This window comes from Garra rufa, chromosome 19 (genome assembly GCF_049309525.1).
Source record: "Garra rufa chromosome 19, GarRuf1.0, whole genome shotgun sequence".
NCBI classification, from domain to species: Eukaryota; Metazoa; Chordata; class Actinopteri; order Cypriniformes; family Cyprinidae; genus Garra; species Garra rufa.
In genome coordinates, this window is record NC_133379.1 from 29,075,307 (window position 1) to 29,098,835 (window position 23,529).

Below are 23,529 nucleotides of genomic sequence, written 5' to 3' on the forward strand. Positions count from 1 at the left end.
TAACTATCTTTTGTAGAGCAGTACTAAATGAAAAAAAACATGATATTTAGGCAAAATAAAAAAAAATGTGCACATCTCTATTCTGTTCAAAAGTTTTCACCCCCAGGCTCTTAATGCAGTTTTTCCACCTGGAGCATCGAGTGTTTGAACTTTCTGTAAGAGCTGCATATGAGTCTCAGTGTGAAAAGATGGATCTCAAAATCATACAGTCATTGTTGGAAAGGGTTAAAATACACAAAAATGCTGAAAAACCAAATTATTTGTTGGACCTGAAGGATTTTTCTGAAGAACAGCGAGCAGTTTAACTGTTTAGGAAAAACAAGGAACTCATGAACAACTATCACTAAACAAAAAAACACAACTGTGGATCATTCAGGCAAAAACACAGAATTAAGAATAAACAGGATGTCTTTGAACGTAGTCATTTTTATAAATTCAACTATTGTTTTTTTTTTCTTGTGGACTGTATGTAAACATCTTCTATGTGAAATATATTATTCAGGTAAGTACTAAATAAACAATAACATGCTTGTATGATCTCTCTTATTTGGGAAAATAATTAACATTTTGCAGATTCTGAGAGAGGGTTGTAAACGTTTGACCTCAACTGTATACATATATACAATGCATAGATCATTGTTGGTATTATTTCACACTGTAAATCAAAACATTTCTGTTTGCAAGTATTTTGCTCACACAATCAGATAATGAAGTAAAACATGAGCTAAGATCTTCCATTATTCTGTTGCTATTCTGTCGAATTGCAGTGCCATTTTGACTCAGTATCTCCGTATTTGTGGATTTACACAACTTGTTGATATAGTCTGTGTGATCTTGGACTGTGTTGATTCTGTCTAATTTGGCCTTGATTAGCGCTTGGAGCGGAGTGTTTTTGACAGCTCACTAATGTTGATTCAGTCTGAGGCCCATTAGCATGTGCTGTTGATTTGATTTCTCTGCTGTTGGTTTTTCAGTGCTGAGCTGCTGTCAGCCATCTCCGCCGGTCTGTTAGCCGTTCACATCAGGATCTGTTCCACCGAGGGACTGCTGTTTGTACACTTCCAAAGATATTGATCCTCGGCAGAAGGGAAAACATTAGCGCTAGCATGGGCTAGCACTGGGGCGCGCTAGGTAAATAGCTTTGTCAGGTCTGAAGAATCCAGTCCCGTCAAGGAAATGAATTGCTGCTGTATTTGCTGAGCGTTCGCTGGAGGTGATCTCCAGCTAGGCAGCTTCACGGCAGGCTGATCGACGGGGTGTCAGAGTGGCTTCACGCTGGGCTCTGGTGTGCTCACAGCATACACACAGTGCTGTGATTATAGTGCATTGTAGTATTTGGTGTGTGAATGTCTTCAACTATGGGCCTTGTGGACCTTTACAAAAATATTATCACATCACAGAAGTAGCCTATTTAGTCTTTTGTGTGTGTGCGTGCTCTTTTTTAAAAACTTGATAACTTTAAAATTTTGGGAATGAAATTGCAGAATCCTAGGCTTCTTAGGCTAATTTAATAGCTAGGATTCAGTGTAACCTAATTACTCACATTTAATTAGATTTTCACACTTTTTGCGTAATTTTAACAAAATTGCAGTTTGCTTGCAAAAAATCTCTAGTATGCAGTAACACTTTATTTTGATGGTGCCTTTTAGAAATATACTATAAGTAACTTTGCAACCGCATGATATTAGCAGTCATTAGAGTATTAGTAGACTGTCTGCTAAATATTTGCTAGCACTTTATTTTGATATGTGATATTTGACATACATTCTACTGATTATAAGTGATTTTGCAAGTACATGTCAACTTATGCTATACTAACCCTAACACTAACAGTCTACTAATACTTTACTAGTACTCTAGTGAGAGAATGTATTCCACTGTATTTCTAAAGAAGACCATCCAAATAAAGTGAACTCAGCATAAACACTGCTGTCTAGCCAGGTTTTTCTAACTTTTGATGAAACGTTTTTTTTTTTTTAGAATAAAAAATGCTGACTAAAGAAACAGTTCACTTTCAGAACTTTACTAGAAAATTTACAGATAATGTACTCACCCCCTTGTCATCCAAGATGTTCATGTGTTTCTTTCCTCAGTTGTAAAGAAATTGTTTTTTGAGGAAAACATTTCAGGATTTTTCTCCATATAGTGGACTTCTATGGTGCCCTGTAAACCATCCCAGCCGAGGAAGAAGGGTCTTATCTAGTGCAATTTATATACTGTTTAACCTCAAACGCTCGTCTTGTCTTGCTCTGCCTTGTCTTGTCCTGCCTGAACTCTGTTTTTACCGGTTGCTAAAGAAACAGTTCACTTTCAGAACTTTACTAGAAAATTTACAGATAATGTACTCACCCCCTTGTCATCCAAGATGTTCATGTTTTTTCTTTCTTTAGTCATAAAGAAATTGTTTTTTGAGAAATTGTTTTTTCTCCATGTAGTGGACATCTATGGTGCCCCGAGTTTGAACTTGCAAAATGCAGTTTAAATGCGGCTTCAAATGATCCCAAATGTGGTTGTAAACGACCCCAGCTGAGAAAGAAGGGACTTATCTAGTGAAAAGATTTTTTTTATTTTTTTTATTACAATTTAGATATTTTTTAACCTTAAACACTCCTCTTGTCTTGCTCTGTCTGAACTCTGTTTTTACTAGTTCAAGACAGTTAGGGTATGTCGAAAAACTTGCATCTTATTTTCTCCCTCAACTTCAAAAATCATTTTAAAATCATCCTACATCGAAGATCAAATACCCTTAACAAAAATAGTAAAACAACGATGTAGGACAATTTTTAAGTTGAAGGATAAAATGAGATGGGAGTTTTCCGACATACCCTAACTGTCTTGAACCGGTAAAAACAGAGTTCAGGGCAGGCAGGACAAGACAAGGCAGAGCAAGACAAGACGAGCGTTTGAGGTTAAACAGTATATAAATTGCACTAGATAAGACCCTTCTTCCTCGGCTGGGATGGTTTACGGGGCACCATAGAAGTCCACTATATGGAGAAAAATCCTGAAATGTTTTCCTCAAAAAACAATTTCTTTACAACTGAAGAAAGAAACACATGAACATCTTGGATGACAAGGGGGTGAGTACATTTTCTGTAAATTTTAGTTCTGGAAGTGAACTTCACCTTTAACTGTATAGTTAACGCAAAAATAAAAATTCTGTCATTAATTACTCACTCTCATGTTGTTCCAAACCCATAAGACCTTTGTTAATCTTTGGAACACAAATTAGGATATTTTTGATGAAATCTTTGATGAAAGCTTTCTGATTCTTCATAGACAGCTACGCAACTGACACGTTTAAGGCCCAGAAAGGTAGTAAGGACATCGATAAAATAGTCCATGTTACATCAGTGGTTCAACCATAATTTTTTGAAGATACGAGAATACAAAGAAGTTTGCGCACAAAAAGTATTCTCGTAACTTCAAAAAATTATGGTTGAACTACTGATGTCATTTGGACTATTTTAACGATGTCTTTACTACCTTTCTGGGACTTGAACATGTCAATTGTGTTACTGTCTATTTAGGGACAGAAAGCTCTTGGATTTGATCAAAAATATCTTCTTTTGTGTTCTGAAGATGAACGAAGGTCTTACGGGTTAGAATTTTCTTTTTTTGAGTGAACTATCCCTTTAAAATAACATTTTAATTTAAGTTTACTCTTTCGAAATCCTCATAGTTTTAAAACATAATTCTTATTTTTATGGCTTATTTTTGTATTTTAATATTGACGGTCTGTATATGAAAGGTCAAATCTATTCATAAAATGCATTTTGAAAAGTAGAACAAATAAAAGTGATGGTATAAATTGTTTCCAAAAAAAAAGTATATTATGGCTGGGACATGAAACACCCATTTTTGAGGATGTCTCATACTTTTTCAGCCAAAAATATTCTCTCTTTTTTGCCTTTATGGCCAGAACACCTCATCATTAGTATCAAAAACCGAAGTATAAATGTACAAACTAACACCTTGCATTCTTCTAGTTTAATTCAACCGAAGAGTAGCTAACTGTGCTGTCTATTTCTAGATTCTTCTTCATTCACGGATGATGCTTTTTGGTGTATTCCACCTAAAAAAGGATCAATAGATTAATTGAAGTTGTCAGATTAGCTCCCTCTTTATGTCATGAGTTTGCCATTTAAAGGGAAGTGCCAGTGGGGGGTTGGCATTAACCAGACACCTAAAGGGCACGTCATTAATCACCATCCTATGTAGGTAGGCACATGGACCAACCACCGAATCCACATGTAACATAGCAGGACAAATAGCGTATCAAGTCGACCAGTGACTCTTTCCACTACACTTTACTTATTTTTGCTTCAGTGCACTGTTGAAAATGGGTAATTCTGAGATAAAGTTAAAATTATTAAAGCAGACCTATTACCTCTGAATGGTTTAGAATGAATGCAAAAGTGCCTGGCCCACCAGTTCTTGGTTGAAAGACAAACAATATTACCATTATTTAAGAGTGAAAATGGTCCAGTCTCACAGGTGACATCCAGCTGCCGATTCGTTATGAATAATGTGCTTTATATGAAAAAGATGTTTTACATTTCATCACATTTTGCAGACAATACAGAGCTTGCCACAGTAGTGCCAGGAATTTGTGTTTATTTATTTATTTTTAAAACCCAAGGCTAGACTAAAAAGTCTGTGACCGTGTCAAAGGTGATTTGAAAAGTTTTTATTATTAAAAATGTGCCTTAGAATGGGGAATGAATCTCGTTGGCGGTGGCATTACTGTCCTTGCGAACTGACCCGAGGGCATATGGTGAGAAATAAAGCAGGTGGCTTGTTTTTATATGACTATGCATAATACCAAAGGCTAGAAAATGGCTGAACTTGAGCTCTCATTTTCCTCACCTTCCATACGCTCAGAATTTTCAAGGATTTGTATTAACAAAAGTACAGACATTTGCACACAAATGCACTGCACTCTCAAACATCTCAAACATGTACTAAGAAAGACCCCTCCTCACACACACACACTTTTTCTGAGATATATATGCACATTTCTGCATGGATTGAGAAGGACACGCACACGCTCACGCACAAACAGCCTTGCGGGCAGCATATGAATATTTAACAGTAGCTTCTCTCTAGCGTAGAGCCTGCCAGTCATTGTCAAATAGGACTTAATCTTTTCAATTTCTGGGTGCAAATATTCACACTGGCTGCTGTTTGTCTGCCCCATTAATGAGCCTCTCCCCCATAATCCTCGGCTGCTAATTCAAGTGGCTGCTGGGGCGGCCAGCCAGGGGAGAACAGGGCACAACCGCACATACAGAGCTCAGATTATTCCTCCCCTCACAAGCTCTGTTTTCCTCCCTCTCTGTATCTGACTCACTGTCGTCCTTTTCACACATACCTCAAACATTTCTTGCCCTCTTTTCTGATTCAGTTTCTTTCTCGCTCTTGTTTTCTTGCTCATTTCCATCCTCCGTTCCTTCAATCAGTCTGCCGTCGCTCCCCGTGCCCTTCATTTTGTCCTCTTATCTATCCTCATTCCGTCTTTCCATCTCTCTGTAAGCATTGCCTGCTTTTCATAATTTATGATTTATATATCAGTTTTCTGTTGTTTATGCAACAGCCCTGTACTGTAAATAATGATTGTTAGATCAAGTAAATGATGTGGAGGAAAAACCAGAGATTTACTTGATTGTATTTATTATTATTTATTATTTTTTAAATATATATAATTATTTTTCTCCACTTTCTATTAAAAATTTCTGACAATTTGCAATTTTTAGGTATGCAAATGTTATAATATCCAAAGTACACATTTCTAATAATTGTGCAGTCAATTCTTGTATTGTATCTCATATTATATTTATTGTAAGTTTTGGAATATTTGTCCTCACTACCAAAACAGTAATATATAATTTAATAAGAAGTTATATTGACCTATTAAGATTTTGCTTTCATCTTTCTTGTAAATATGTTTTCTTTTTTCTATTTTATTAAAAAGTTTTCAGAGGTAAATCAATAGCAATTACAATTTTAACAATAAGATAATAATAATAAATGAGATTTGTTGTATTTTAAATCCAATTTTTCTTTGTAAAGGCCAAAAAGTTGATCATACTGATTTCAAACTTAAGGATTCATTCATTTGAATACCCACTGAACCAAACACTATCATAAAATCTTAGGCGATACTTTATTTTTGACAAAACATCCCATGTTTTGGTTATGACAGCACATTTTCAGTATTGACAGTACTATTTTGGTAGCAACCACATCACATTACAGAATTTTAACCCACATACTAAAACACTACTAAAACATACTAAAATACTAACAAAAAGTATTTCCCCCAAACAAAGGATCATGTGTTCACTTTTGTCACTACCGAAACAATTTAGTTACAATTTTATGGGATAACACCTAAAAAACAAAGATGTCACTACCGAAACTTCACCAAATGTTTTGGTCGTGACTGTTACGGTAGTGACAATATTATAAGATAACACCCCAAAAAACAAGGATGTCACTACTGAAGCTTCACCAAGTGTTTCCGTTGTGATTGTTATGGTAGTGGCAATATTATGAGATAACACCCGATAAAAAACAAGATGTCACTACCGAAACTTCACCAAATGTTTTGGTCATGACTGTTTCAGTAGTGACAATATTATAAGATAACATCCAAAAAAACAAAGATGTTTCTACCGAAACTTCACCAGATGTTTCGGTCAGGACTGTTATGGTAGTGACAATATTATGAGATAACACCCAAAAAACAAGGATGTCACTACCGAAACTTCACCAAATGTTTCAGTCGCGATTGTTATGGTAGTGACAATATTATGAGATTAAACCCCCAAAAACAAAGATGTCACTACCGAAACTTCACCAAATGTTTTGGTCATGACTGTTTCAGTAGTGAAAATATTATAAGATAACATCCAAAAAAACAAAGATGTTTCTACCGAAACTTCACCAGATGTTTCGGTCAGGACTGTTATGGTAGTGACAATATTATGAGATAACACCCAAAAAACAAGGATGTCACTACCGAAACTTCACCAAATGTTTCAGTCGCGATTGTTATGGTAGTGACAATATTATGAGATTAAACCCCCAAAAACAAAGATGTCACTACCGAAACTTCACCAAATGTTTTGGTCATGACTGTTTCAGTAGTGAAAATATTATAAGATAACATCCAAAAAAACAAAGATGTCTCTACCGAAACTTCACCAGATGTTTCAGTCAGGACTGTTACGGTAGTGACAATATTATGAGATAACACCCAAAAAACAAGGATGTCACTACTGAAACTTCACCAAGTGTTTCCGTTGTGATTGTTATGGTAGTGGCAATATTATGAGATAACACCCGATAAAAAACAAGATGTCACTACCGAAACTTCACCAAATGTTTCAGTTGTGATTGTTATGGTAGTGACAATATTATGAGATTAAACCCCCAAAAACAAAGATGTCACTACCGAAACTTCACCAAATGTTTTGGTCATGACTGTTTCAGTAGTGACAATATTATAAGATAACATCCAAAAAAACAAAGATGTCTCTACTTAAACTTCACCAGATGTTTCGGTCAGGACTGTTTCAGTAGTGACAATATTATGAGATTAAACCCCCAAAAACAAAGATGTCACTACCGAAACTTCACCAAATGTTTTGGTCATGACTGTTTCAGTAGTGACAATATTATAAGATAACATCCAAAAAAACAAAGATGTCTCTACTTAAACTTCACCAGATGTTTCGGTCAGGACTGTTTCAGTAGTGACAATATTATGAGATAACATCAAAAAAAAATGTCAGTACAGAAACTTCACCAAATGTTTTGGTCATGATTGTTATGGTAGTGACAATATTATGAGATAATACCCAAATAAACAAGGATGTCACTACCGAAACCTCACCAAATGTTTTGGTCATGACTGTTACGGTAGTGACAATATTATGAGATAATACCCAAAAAAACAAGGATGTCACTACCGAAACCTCACCAAATGTTTTGGTCATGACTCTTACGGTAGTGACAATATTATGAGATAACACCCAAAAAACAAGGATGTCACTACTGAAACTTCACCAGATGCTTTGGTCATGACTGTTTCAGTAGTGACAATATTATGAGATAACATCAAAAAAAAAAAAAAAAAAAAAAAGTCACTACCAAAACTTCACCAAATGTTTTGGTCATGACTGTTACGGTAGTGACAATATTATGAGATAACACCCAAAAAACAAGGATGTCACTACCGAAACTTCACCAAATATTTTGGTCATGACTGTTACGATAGTGACAATATTATGAGATAACACCCAAAATACAAGGATGTCACTACCGAAACTTCACCAAATATTTTGGTCATGACTGTTACGGTAGTGACAATATTATGAGATAACACCCAAAAAACAAGGATGTCACTACCGAAACTTCACCAAATATTTTGGTCATGACTGTTACGATAGTGACAATATTATGAGATAACACCCAAAAAACAAGGATGTTACTACTGAAACTTCACCAGATGTTTTGGTCATGACTGTTTCAGTAGTGACAATATTATGAGATGGCATCAAAAAAAAAAAAAATGTCACTACCGAAACTTCACCAAATGTTTTGGTCATGATTGTCATGGTAGTGACAATATTATGAGATAACACCCAAAAAACAAGGATGTCACTACCGAAACTTCACCATATGTTTCGGTCTTGATTGTTACAGTAGTGACAATATTATGAGATAACATAAAAAAACAAAGATTTCACAACCGAAACTTCACCAGATGTTTCGGTCGTGACTATTTCGGTAGTGAGAATTTTATGGGATAACACCAAAAAACATGATGTCACTACAGAATACTTACGAAATGTTTCGGTCGTGATTGTTATGGTAGTGACAATATTATGAGATAACACCCTAAAAACAAAGATGTCACTACCAAAACTTCACCAAATGTTTCGGTCGTGACTGTTTCAGTAGTGACAATATTATGAGATAACATCAAAAAAAATGTCAGTACAGAAACTTCACCAAATGTTTTGGTCATGATTGTTATGGTAGTGACAATATTATGAGATAATACCCAAATAAACAAGGATGTCACTACCGAAACCTCACCAAATGTTTTGGTCATGACTGTTACGGTAGTGACAATATTATGAGATAATACCCAAAAAAACAAGGATGTCACTACCGAAACCTCACCAAATGCTTTGGTCATGACTCTTACGGTAGTGACAATATTATGAGATAACACCCAAAAAACAAGGATGTCACTACTGAAACTTCACCAGATGCTTTGGTCATGACTGTTTCAGTAGTGACAATATTATGAGATAACATCAAAAAAAAAAAAAAAAGTCACTACCAAAACTTCACCAAATGTTTTGGTCATGACTGTTACGGTAGTGACAATATTATGAGATAACACCCAAAAAACAAGGATGTCACTACCGAAACTTCACCAAATATTTTGGTCATGACTGTTACGATAGTGACAATATTATGAGATAACACCCAAAATACAAGGATGTCACTACCGAAACTTCACCAAATATTTTGGTCATGACTGTTACGATAGTGACAATATTATGAGATAACACCCAAAAAACAAGGATGTTACTACTGAAACTTCACCAAATATTTTGGTCATGACTGTTACGATAGTGACAATATTATGAGATAACACCCAAAAAACAAGGATGTCACTACCGAAACTTCACCAAATATTTTGGTCATGACTGTTACGGTAGTGACAATATTATGAGATAACACCCAAAAAACAAAGATGTCAGCACCGAAACTTCACCATATGTTTCGGTCTTGATTGTTACAGTAGTGACAATATTATGAGATAACATAAAAAAACAAAGATTTCACAACCGAAACTTCACCAGATGTTTCGGTCGTGACTATTTCGGTAGTGAGAATTTTATGGGATAACACCAAAAAACATGATGTCACTACAGAATACTTACGAAATGTTTCGGTCGTGATTGTTATGGTAGTGACAATGTTATGAGATAACACCCTAAAAACAAAGATGTCACTACCAAAACTTCACCAAATGTTTCGGTCGTGACTGTTTCAGTAGTGACAATATTATGAGATAACACCCAAAAAAACAAAGATGTCACTACTGAAACTTCACCAAATGTTTCGGTCGTGATAGTTACCGTAGTGACAATATTATGAGATAATATAAAAAAAAACAAAGATGTCAGTACAAAAACTTCACCAAATGTTTTGGTCTTGACTGTTTCGGAAGTGACAATTTTATGGGATAACACCCAAAAAACATGATGTCACTACAGAATATTTACCAAATGTTTCAGTCGTGACTGTTTAGGTGGTGACAATTTTAGATACTTTTAAACCTAGCTCAAAGATGCTAATCAGCACATGGTTAGCTAGCACAGTTCTGAACAGTGGTACAGATATAAAAGCTAAATGTTATGGAATAACTCCCAAAAAAGTGTTTAATAATAGAAAAATTATGTTCGGCAGTGACATTATTTAAAGTTAAACACATATTTTTCCTACTTTTGAACACCTCAAAATGATGGGGCCTATCTACATTAAGTGTTCATATGAAGAGTATTCATGTAATTTTGTCAACAGTTTAAAACACCAAGTGCTTTTCTATCTATATGACATGTAGATTTATAAGATGAAACACATAATGCTGAAGCATTTAAAATAGCAATTTTAATTGCATGTAATTTTAACTCATATCTCACAGAACACATCTTAGCAAGTGTCATTTTCTTGTTGTCATTATTTTTGCAGTTGTTGTTGATTTTTTCCCCATAATTTCGCTAATTTTACTCCATCTCTGTGCGTCATGCTGCCATCCTCTTCCTCTGTCTCTCACCCTATACTCCTCTCTATCATGCTAAGCAGTCAGAGCCATTTAACTAAATGCACCTTCAGTCAGTCCATTAGTGTGTTATGGGGGTGGGTTGGGGCTCTGGCCGTGGTGTCTGACCCCCCCAACCTGCTCTGATTAATGGAGTATATGAGGGCAGAGGCAGAGTGCCCCCCTCCTCTCCACTCATTACCTCATTAAGATGGACCAAAGGCTGCAGGTAATCTCTCTCATCATGCCTCAGTGACAGGGTCTGTACCCTATACACACACACACACACACACACACACACACACACACACACACACACACACACACACACACACACACACACACACACACACACACACACAAACACAAACACATCCTGCAGGCATGCAATTCAAATACTTTTATAAACACACACACAAACAAACTCACTAGCACTACAGTTTACAATCATATGCATTGATTTAGATGCTTCTGTTCAAGCATTTGCTATCAGTGGGATTCTTTAAGAAATAATTTTTTATTCAGCAAGGATGCATTAAATTGATCAAAAATGATGTTGAAGACATTTATAATCTTAAAAAAGATCAATCAGAATTCTGATCAAATGTATCATGGTTTCCACAAAAATATTAAGCAGCATAAGTGTATAGCATTTATGAGAAATGTTTCTTGAGTGCCAAATCAGCATATTAGAATGATTTCTGAAAGATCGTGTGACACTGATGACTGGAGTAATGACTGCTTTGCCATCAGGAATAGAAAACTGTTTAATTATATTTCACAATATTACTGTTTTAACATTTAAAGGCAGCCTTAATTTAATTTCACAAGAATAAATTACATTTTAATAAGTTTTCAAAGTATTACTGCATTTTTTGATAAAATAATGATAAAATATAAGCAAAACCTGTTTGAATTTCTTGGATATTCTGCAATATGGCTTTTATATATTTCATATTTGGGTGAACTATTTCTGTTGAATACGGATTTTGCATTGTAAGCCTGGATAATAATAACTCATATTAATGTTTTTGCATACTTTATGATGCTTCCATTGCAAAGTCATTAAATTAATCGTTATTAATGCACATAAGTTATATTCTTAAGTTGAAACATTTAGCTGAACTTTGAGCTTTGGCTTCTTAAATTTAGCATTGGTTTAAAATAACTAAATATTGTATTTATAATATATACATTACCAGTCAAAAGTTTTAAAATGTTTTTTAAAGAAGTTTCTGCTCACAAAGCCTGTGTTTATTTGATCCAAAATACAGCAAAAACAGTAAAATTTTGAAATATTTTTACTATTTAAAATAACTTTCTATTTGGATGTATTTTACATTTGAATTAAGTTTAAAATGCAATTTATTCTTGTTATTTCAAAGTTGAATTTTTAGCATCATTACTCCAGTCACATGATCCTTCAGAAATCATTTTAATATTCTGATTATTTAATATCCTGAACAAAATGTACTCAACTGTTTTAAATATTGATAATAATAATAATAAAAATGTTTCTTGAACAACAGCAAATCAGCATATAAGATGATTTCTGAAGGATCATGTGACATTGAAGACTTGAGTAATGATGCTGAAAATTTAGCTTTGGTCACATGAATAAATTACATTTTTAAACATTCAAATAGAAAGCAGTTATTTTAAATAGTAAAATACTGTTTTGCTGTACTGTTGATCAAATAAATGCAGGCTTGGTGAGCAGAAGAGACTTCTTTAAAACACCTTTAAAACTTTAGACTGGTACTGTATAATGTATGGCTAACTGTCTGGTGGCTGTTAATAAGTTTCTTGGTGTCTCAGTGGGTGTGAGAGTGTTGAAAGTGTGAATGTCTGTGTGTATTTATACTCATCAGGACAGGGGTCTCACATTGGTGTTCTGAGGGTAGTTTGGGTGTTAATGGAGAGAGCTTTGATTAGAACAGATAAGTGAGATGGACAGGGCTGTCGATAAAAGGCCCTGTGAGAATGCGAGTGGGTGTGTGTGTGTGTGTGTCTGCACCAACTCCACTCCGACAGATCAGCTCTTCAGAGAAGTCTTCCTCCACAGATACACAGCCTCATATGCATTCACATGTTTTTCTATGTGAAAATTAGCACGCATGTGCATGCCTGTAAGAACAGGCCCCCCTTCACCACCCCACCCTGTGGTGTCCGGCTGTGTGACGGCTCCCCTGACAGGCAGCAGTAATGCCCTCTCTGATCTCTGTGAAATTGCCGGGCTGCTTTCAGCAGCTGAGGACTCGCTAGAGACAAACCGCCTTTTAATTCCCAGCGCCAGAGGTGAGAGAGAGGGAGGCCCCTGGGACAGCTACCAATCAACCATCCATCACATTGACCGACCCCCACAACCGCATCCCGGCTCGCAGCCCCCTCCAGGCCTACCCCAGCCATGCTGCCTCAGCCCTGGGGAGTCATGTACCCCTTTGGTGGATGGATACGGGAGGCGGAGGAGATGACGGAGGGAAGGGGGGTTGCAAATCGGAATGCTTGAGATGCCTGTTCACCTCTTCTCCCTTCTCCTACCTTTCAAGTCTAATGGCACTTTGGGCCGAGAGTGTGTCTGTCTGCCTGCCTGCCTGAGTATGTATGTGTGTGTGTGTGTGTGTGTGTGTGTGTGTGTGTGTGTGTGTGTGCGATGGACTTGGTGGATTGTGGAACAGCGTAGAAAACATGCTGAGATGGCTTGGCCCCTCCAGGCTAGTTCTGGCAGTGAGAATGAAGGTCTGTGCAGGGGAAGTGGAGGTGTGCCACTCACTGCAATGTCTCCAGGGAGACGTGTTTTGAGTGGAGCTCATTTCAAAGTGTGTATGTTCGTGTCTCTCATGTCCTTTTGTCTATTTACATTTACGCCTTTCCTTCTGTGTATCTTTTGCAGAAGTTTTAATACTTTAATATTATTTTGTAATATTATTTAATATTTAATTGTGACCCTGGAACACAAAACCAGTCTTAAGTAGCACAGGTATGTTTGTAGCAATAACCAAAAATACATTGTATGGGTCAAAATGATCATTTTTTCATGAAGATATACTGAATATTTTCTACAGTAAATATCTCAATTTTTGATTAGTAACGTGCATTGCTAAGAACTTTAAAGGTGATTGACCACTTTAAAGGTGATTTTCTCAATATATTTTTTTTTTGCACCCTCAGATTCCAGATTTTAAAATTGTTGTATCTCGGCCAAATATTGTCCTATTTATTCAGCTTTCAGACGATGCATAAATCTCAATTTCAAAAAATTGACTTATGACTGGTTTTGTGGTCCATGATCACAATTTTGTTATTAAGAATATTAATATTTAAAATAATATAATTTAGAACATTCAATGTATTTTCAGAATGAATAAAATCGAGACCTAGCTTTGGAATACACTCTTCAGAAAATAAAGGTTTCAGGGAATGTTTTGGGTTCCCCAAAGAAACTTTCAGTGAACAGTTCTTAAAAGAACCATTTTTTTGGTGCTGGGCGATATACCACTTCAAACTGTAAACTAGTTAAAATAACACACACAGTATGAATTTTTGAAAAGTGGTTAAGCAATGTAGGCAGCGTTGTGCATTAAAAGAGAATCCCTGTTTAACTGCATACACTTCTGACTAATTCAATTCAGTGTTAAATTCACACCAGTGTGTTCATGATTAAGATAATACACTAAAATAACATAGTATGACACCGCAATTTGCAATATCAAGCAACAAAACAAGTTTTGTACAGCTAAAAATAGCTGGACACAGATGAAACTAGAAGGCGGACCCATACAATTTACAAATGGCAGTGCCGTTCACACAAACAAACAAACAAAAAAGTGGTTAAAAAGTCGTTAACAGACGTTAGACGCTGAAAACAAATCCAAAGAAGAGAAAATAATGTAGCAGGCAGAGCAAACTCACTTTACCATGTGCAAAATATTGGAAGAAAATCCTAAATACTGCCTTGGAGGAAAACTGTCTTCAAAAAAAGTTTAGATGGTATTTTCCTTTCACCTTACTTCCGTATAATGCATATTAATGTAGTATTTAAAAGCAGTGCTGCTTTGTTTACAGTGGTAACCGAAAAAACATTGTATAGCTGCTGTTCCATAAGCGCCACCTGCTGTCAAAAAGTGAATTTGCACTCTCCATCAGCCCGTTTCTGCTGTTTTTGTTACTAGCAGGCATGTTTTATAGCATTATTTCACAAATCTAAAATCAGACTATTCTGGTTTTGCTTCAGATTTTAAAATTATAATATTTAATTTACATTCTAAAATGTTCTTAAACAAGCCGTGATACAGATTTGTGGTCAAATCTCCCAGCTCTAGTATGAGGAACATTGTATTAACCTAAAGAACCATTTGTGTAATGGAAAGGTTCCGTGGATGTTAAAAGTTATTCCTGGAAGCACTGATGCCAATAAAGATGCCTTTTCTTCACATTTGTAAATTTTATGGGTCTAGCTTCAGGTGTCATCCACATCTAGCTGTTTTTAGCTATACAAAGCTGCTCGTTTTGCTGCTTGATTTTGCAAATTCATGTGTGTTAGCATATTAATTTAATGTATTATCTTAATTATGAACACAATGGTTTGCAGCACAAACGGTTTTACCGTTTACTGCACGTTGTCATTCTTCTCATTATTTCCCTATAGCGGATAATGAACCAGAAGTCTCACCTAAGGCTTACATCCATGTTAAAGAATAAGGTGGATAGATCCAAATAAAGAACTTTTATTTATTTAGAAAAGTATCTAGTATTTATAAAATACATTCTGAGAAATATATGCGTTTATTTATGTGTATATTCCCTCTCTTTCTCCGTCTTTGTGTGTTTTCATTCATGCTAACAGTTTGTGTGCATATGTGGAAACGTCCACTAAATAAAGCGTGCGCAAATTAGGCCCTCTAAACACTTCTGCCTGTAAATTACACAAAGAACACTGAGCCGTTTTATCTACTATGCATGTATTCACGTCTTATTTATGCAAAACTCGAGAGATCACACTTGTATGATATCTTTGATAGACACCCAAAGCCTTTGAGACCGATATAATAAGGACATTTGCCTTTAAATGAATCACATATGCTCTATGTCTCTTAGTGTATGGAGTTTTACAAAGCTTGTTGCATTTACTAAGTGCAAATGCATTAAATATTTTAGTTGTTCTTCTGTTATACGTAACGTCATATGCATGTGCATTGCCAGCCAAATGTATACAGTTGATGTGACCAAAATACTGACGATTTAATGTAAATACGTTGACACTGAATTGAACAGTGTCGAGTTTTCTGACTCTGCCTCTTAAATTGAATGTGTTAGGTGAATGTAAAGTTGAACGTGATTAAGAACAAGAGACAGACGTAAATACAAGAATCACTATCCACTTATTGAATAATCCATAATCACTATTTTTCGTCAAGTTGGCGTCTGGTGTTCAGTGATTCTCTAAGAACACTAAATTACCAGATGTTTAATATGTAATAATATTTGATAATTAATTATAATGATCAAATATGAATCAAACATTATCTACGAAGAAAAGGCATCAACCTAAAGTAAAATATGGGTGGGGGAATCAGTAAAAGTGCATGTTGTTTTTTTTTTATACATAAATGTACAACTGCGTTTCGTTCCAGTAATTCTCAGAACGCCTATTCCACTGATGCAAACCAATAGAAGCCCCATTCCCAGAGGTAACTATAGCAACAGTACGCCACTCATTATTACAAAAGTGCATGCATCCTATATATACATATATAAACTATAGTTTTAGCTAACTATGCTGGTGGCCTAAATTATAGTAAGTTGAATGAACCAAACATGTTGCGCTCTATAAATTAGCCTATTTAATTAAGAAAAATGCTTTTAAAAAATCGAAATTCGTTTATAATATGCATCCCTCCTGGAAGTCGTTGTATAATTCACACACTGACTGTGATGTATTGGTCACTGCAAGCACAAATCCCTCCCGCTGTTTTCAGCACCCTGGACAGTTCCTGTGTCTGCACAGGTGCCTCTGCGCGTTCCACTAGCGTTTGTTTGTATTGCAGACCTTAGGCCTTTTCTCTAGAGCTTCCTAGCACTGTAGCGTATTGATTAGACGTAGAAGAATGGGCTCTCAATAACCGTTTCCAGTCGCAAATGTTAGCTTTCCCATGCAACAAATGATGCAAGTGGGAAGATTCTGAGTCATTTAAAAGCAGCTTTTAATGAGTCGTTGCGTGTCTATAGTTTCGCATTCACATAGTTTTGGGTGCATATGTGTGTACGCGCAAGCTGTGGGCTGATTCGCTATTTAACCAAAAAGACTCGACAAGGTTATGCCAGCCTGTTAATGGCTCTTCTGTCAGGGCGATTGTAAACAGATGGCACCTTTAATTTTAGCATTTAGCTATTTAAAAATATGCAAATGACTGGAAGTAGCCCAGGCGTGCATTTCACTCATATTTGCTTATTCGCGGAGGGTAACGTCAGGGGGAAAACTGAGGATTTCTTAAATGGGAAGTCAACAAAACAATACTTAGTGAGAAAATAAATAGCGTGCATCGCGAAGGGATTAGAAATGTAAGCGAAGCCAAACTCGCTGCCGTTCTTGCCTGCCAAGAACAGCGGGGGTCCCGAAACTCGCCCTTGGCTCTCCTTTTCTCCAGCATGCAGCCCACCGGCATCCCCTGACTCCAAATATTACCAAACGCTATTTAGTCACTGCTTAAGCCCTGCATGTTGTTAACGGATTATTAATTTCAGGGGATGATCAGATAGATAGATAGATAGATAGATAGATAGATAGATAGATAGATAGATAGATAGATAGATAGATAACCCCATATTTTACACTTTTATAAATAAAGGTTCCGAAAGGATATTTTTTGCAGTGATGCCATAGAAGAACCATTTTTCAGTGAACAGTTCCTAAAAGAACCATTTTGAAGAACATTTTAAAATTTCAAAGAACCCTTTTCGACTATAAAGAACCTTTTCTGCATTTAAAAAAGACTCCATGGATGTTCAAGGTTCTTCATTGAACGATTGATGCCAATAAAGAACTTTTATTTTTTAAAGTGTAAAAGTTTACAAAAATAATTATAATAATAATGGATTTTAATTGCATATTTATTATTATTAGATTTAGTTTTGTTGTTGTAAATACGTTTTATTTAACAATAGGCAGAGCATTGGTTACGGTGTTTGCGTTCGCTTTCTAATCCGATACACTAACACAACTGTAAACTACGTGCTATTGTTTACATGGAGAGAGGGAAGCAGGTAGACAGACCACGGGTGGCCTGATCCGGATTTATTCCAGTGATCAGACATGCCTGTGGCTTTCAGAACCCGTGAAAACACAGCTCTCTGTCAATAATGATATTACCGCACAATATGTAATGTTAATGCATAAGGGTAAAATATCATTGGCTAACAATACTAATTACAAAATCCTACGCTGATATTTTAGTTGTTTTATTTTTAATTAAAAATTAAATTGTATGTTAAGAATTTCGAGTGGACATACATGCACCAAAATACTTTGGTTTCAATTTTAACAATATATTATATTTAGAGTAACTTCCACTAACGCAGCTAAAGATTCAGTAAATTCAGCCTCTAATTCAGTAGAATAAATTAGTGCACGTAATGTTTGCATTTCCACAGCTAACAAAATGATTACCTGGGTAAATATTTAAAATCCCTTCGATTTGTGGCTACTTTGTCAAACCGCTGGGCGATCCGGTACTCGCTATTGATGCGAGCCAGTATCTTAATCCAGTGCATTTCCCTGTAAATAGCTTTATGCATGAGAAAAGAACGGGATCCCCCACGGTGCGCACAGATCACTCCTTTAGAATTAAGACGCGGCGATGGCTATTTGGATTTTCTACACTTATTAAAACACGTCTATATAATTTAAACGATTTAATCAAATTTATCGACGTTTCTAACAATTAATTACCTTGTGGTAGCGACCGCCACTAGATTTTCAGTCTCAAATGCTGCATTAACCGCACAGAAAAAAAAGAGTCATTATCGTCTTAATAAAAATAATCTCAAAAGTCTATGAAGAAATCGAACAGCGTTCTCCAGTCCAAATGTGCTGTCCAAGATCCAGGTCTAGTGAGGCCAAAACAGCAAGCCTTCCAACTAAATACACATGTGAGCATTTTCTGAGTCCAAATTCGGTCGAAACAAAAAATAGCACGTCGATGAAATAATTAGCTTTACTACCATCAGCCTTTATAGACGTTTTACCAAACCCAAGGTAGAACTTTTGGAAGCAATCTGAGAGTACCAATATTTAAACCCGTTGCCATGGCAACGTGTCCCTGATTGGCTGAAGCGGTGTAAGTACAAGGAAAGCGTCATCAAATCTGAATACGGATGCGAGAGGCTCCCGCGAACTGGAACAGAGTGATGCAAAAAGTGTCGGTGAGGTGAGTGGACACAAGCAGGTGGATCAAGAGCACAAAACAAAACCAGGAGGAAAACTTGGAGAAGAGAAAATACAGATTTCTTTTTTGTGATTCAGTGGATTTCTGGATGCCGACAGGTATAATGCATAACTATCACGCCGGGAGTGTTTACCTCTAGGCGTGGTGGAGACTCATTCTCAAGACGGAACGTTTGCTCTGCTGTTGCCTCCCTCTTCAAGAAGCCAAGACGTTGCTCCGCACCGAGTCGTGTGGCCCCAATCCGAGGCGCGGTGCCCGTTTGGGAAGGTCGGCTCTCGGTCCCCTCCAGGGCGGAATGATGGTGCACTGCGCGGGGTGCGAAAGGCCCATTCTCGATCGGTTCCTCTTGAACGTTCTCGACCGCGCATGGCACGCCAAGTGTGTCCAGTGCTGCGAGTGTAACTGCAACCTGACCGAAAAATGCTTCTCCAGGGATGGAAAGCTCTATTGCAAAATTGACTTTTTCAGGTAAGAAGCCGCTTGCATTTGGGCTGCCTCTCCTCGTCAAACTTCTGGACTAATCCTCATTTGAAGAATGTGTCATGTAGGATTTACCTACCCTTGTTTTCCTCTTATATGGATGAGGCTCATTTTGTGGATTAACCTGCCTAAAATGTCTAATGTACTGTTAAACCCTTGATCCTCCGTCGTTCATTATAGCTTTTGACTGATGAGCCATTCATTGCTTATTGTATTCACACGCTTTCGGCGTGAGAATTCCTCTTGTGCACATGATTGTGGGAAAATATCTCTTTGTTAAGTAATTGTTTATTATAGTACTCGAAAACGTGTTATTATTTTGCGCACTTGAATCATGACACGACATTTATTAGAGTACTAATATTAAACAAAACGGACTAGCTGTTTTACATTTATCCAAAAATATAAACGAATAGGATTTATTTTTAATATAGGCTTCAGGAAATATTCAAACGATTTAATAAAATAAGCGTTTAGAATTAAATTTGATCAGTCTCGGTTAAACAACAAATTATTTACGTGAATAAAATACGCACTAAATTCTTAAAACATTACAATTCAAATAACACCTGTGTTGCGTACCTGTAATGATATTGTTGTAGTCTCAGAACAGGCCGCTTATTTACTTTTATCAGTTCTTAATATCGCTAAATGTGTTCTGTCAGGTTTTCTTCTAGTTTACATTTCCCTGAGCTATTTAATGTCATCCAGTGTTTAAGCTTTCATATGTGCCATTGTTTTCCCAAACGGCCTTGACCATCACGTTCTATGGGGCCCATCCAGCTCTGCGCTTGAATGTGGAGCCATTAGTGGGGCGAAACAGTAATCACCCGTAATGCGTCCATTTGTTGTGTAAGTAGTGTTATGGCCTTTCACTGGGAGAGATGCATTTGAAAGGCGCGAGAGCGACTCGATACCATAACAAATGGGGGAAGATTTAGTACATTAGTGTTAAAATAAACCCGAGGGGAGAAACAGAAGGGAGCAGTGCGCTTGACAACCAAGACCGGCCTGTATACCTGGTCCTTCCCGTCTCGTTGTCATTAAAATATGAATTGAACAAACTAAACGAACTGTCTATTATTTCAGCCTCTACTTCTAGGGAAAAAAGTGGACAACAAACTAATAATTGGTAATTGGCTTAAGATCAGGTTTTGTGTTTGCAAATGTGTATATAAATACACTTCAGTTCCATTTTAATCTAACGACTCACACTCATGCTAAAAAAATAATAATATAGGTGAACTGATTTGTGTTTTTGTTTAACAAAATTAGGTTTTGGTATCTTGCCTAATCCCACAATATCACTTAATTTAGAGCATATCGAGTTTATCTTTCCAACTGCCAAATTCCTTTAGGATGAAAACGCGAATGCTTGTTATAAATAATGAAAATGTGTTTTTTTTCGCAGTAAAGATTTAAAATTTTGATAAAGTTGCCTACATAATTATTATTTTATAATACCAGTTTTTCAAACCAATGTCCACCAGTATTACAGTCATTTTAGTGACATAATATTGCAATGTTAAACATATACAGAATTAACAATTTACGTACATTATACAAAATGCAAGTTCTTAAGAGCTACTTGGAATAAAAAATTAATTGCAGAATGCTTTATTCACTATGGTTCTTTACAGTCCCCGGTGGAGTGTCTGTAAAATAAACAATTATTGGCACAGTATGTAGTAGCTACCGGATATCATCAATAACCATGATGCAACCTTTGTGTTTACCATTAGGTTTAATATGCGGTGGTTATTCTTTTTTTTCTTTTTCTTTTTTTTTTTTTTGATATGTATATATAAAATATTGTTCTGTATTTTAATTTCTGTGTCCCTCACCAGGCGTTTTGGTACGAAATGTGCGGGCTGCTTGCAGGGCATTTCGCCCAGCGACCTAGTGCGAAGAGCGCGGAGCAAGGTGTTCCATCTGAACTGTTTTACGTGCATGGTGTGCAACAAACAGCTGTCCACGGGCGAGGAGCTCTATGTCATCGACGAAAACAAATTTGTGTGTAAAGAGGACTACATGAGCGCCAGCGCTATCAAAGAGGTCAATTTAAACTCAGGTGAGAACGACTGGAGCTGTGCATTTAAGAAGTGTGTGCGTGTGAGTGACTGAGAGAGAGAGAGAGAGAGAGAGAGAGAGAGAGAGAGAGAGAGAGAGAGAGAGAGAGAGAGAGAGAGAGAGAGAGAGAGAGAGAGAGAGAGAGAAGCTTTCCATCTTCATGAAAGTCCCAGACTTAGTTGTGTGAATTATGGGTCAATGACATAGCGCTAATTTTTTTTTCTGGATCTATTGAGGTATTTCAAATTACATTAAAAAGGCAATCCATGTAAGATGGCTTGATTAACATGATTCCGGTTTCGAAATTAATTTTGATATTTTGTTCAGCATTAAGTAAAACCTCAAAAGTTTTTGTGTCTGTAGCTATATGATTCTTTAAAAATCAGTGAAGCAATTTATTTTAAAGCATGATTAAAAGTTTTATCAGTGTCAATATGGCAGCATGCAGGAAGCCATTTTGTTGTCATGTGATATGAAATCTATCAAAAGAGAGAACACCTTTAGACCCTTATAACTGTGTCAAGGTCACTGCATTAATTGGCCTTTTTAATGACATGCATAAAACTTATAATTCATAAATAAGACGAAAAATACCTATATTTGAAAATAACGATTAACTGTCCAAGTACAGCATTTAAACAGTTTTACATGAGGGTTACACCATATGACATTAATTAAATCAAATATTCTAGTTACAAAATTGTGTATACGCTTTTTTTTTCTTAATTTATATTAGATACTAGATATACCCTAAAGATTTCTTAGGATGAATCTCGCATTCGTTTTCATTAAAATTAATTAATACACATTTTAATTTTTTTAACATTTTAACTAATTAGTGTGTTTGTCTAGTCATTGTATATTGTCTACGTGCGCTATGTATCTTTCTAAGATGTAAATGCACATTAAGAGACCCCGTGTGCAAATGTAAAACCCATTGAAAGAAAACGATCAGCCCAATTCAGAGGTGTGTTGGTTGACTATTTACGCGTGTTCCCGTGACTGTGATGCTCACGAGTGTTCAGAAAACCATGGACAGGCTGTTTGTTTCCCAACACACAGATGACATCATTATCGCCTCCACTTGTGGGTCAGTGCTAGTCCAATTAATTTAACAGCGACTGAGTGCTTCGTCCAGTCGCTTTAAAAAGAACGCACAACACTCGGATTCATTAATGCTGCAAATGGTCTTTTGAAATGTAAGGCGTGCTATTTTTTTACAGTAATCCTGATTTTGAATGACTTGTATAAATGCATATTTGTAAGGAAAAAAATAAATATAGTGGCCTTGCCTTGATAAGGATAAATCTAATCGTTTTTTAATAAATCATGCAAAACTAGCGTTGTGTTTGAGCAAAATTATGCTCGCATTTTTCTTTTCTTTTTTTAAATAACTTAGAATTGAAATATAATAGTAGCCTAAATGCAGGCCTTTAAAAAAAAAAAAGATGTCATGATAGTTCATGTCCGTGAATATGATTCAGTCAATTTATTTTTCATTGTAAGCTGAGGACTCTTTTGGTTTAGTGTTGTCCACCTATGGAGAAGTGTCCATAACTCATTCTCCTCAGCCCATGCGTTCTTGTCAGATAAACGTCTGTAGTCGTCTATCCCCGCTTCTCAGACAATGACAAGCTGTTATCAAGCACAGCAGCCTGTCCCAAGAGACAACCAGACTTAATTCCT

At 36.2% G+C, this 23,529-nt stretch overlaps 1 protein-coding gene across 1 annotated transcript in view; it reads left to right on the forward strand.

Annotated features, from left to right (window-relative positions):
- Positions 1-19,276: 19,276 nt before the first annotated feature.
- lhx5 (LIM homeobox 5) overlaps positions 19,277-23,529 on the forward strand; it is an 11,432-nt gene continuing 7,179 nt past the window's right edge. The window contains exons 1-2 of the mRNA XM_073825037.1: positions 19,277-19,761; positions 21,621-21,844. Coding sequence (XP_073681138.1) covers positions 19,589-19,761; positions 21,621-21,844 — 397 coding nt within the window. The 5' untranslated portion in view covers positions 19,277-19,588. The remainder of the gene's footprint in view (positions 19,762-21,620; positions 21,845-23,529) is intronic.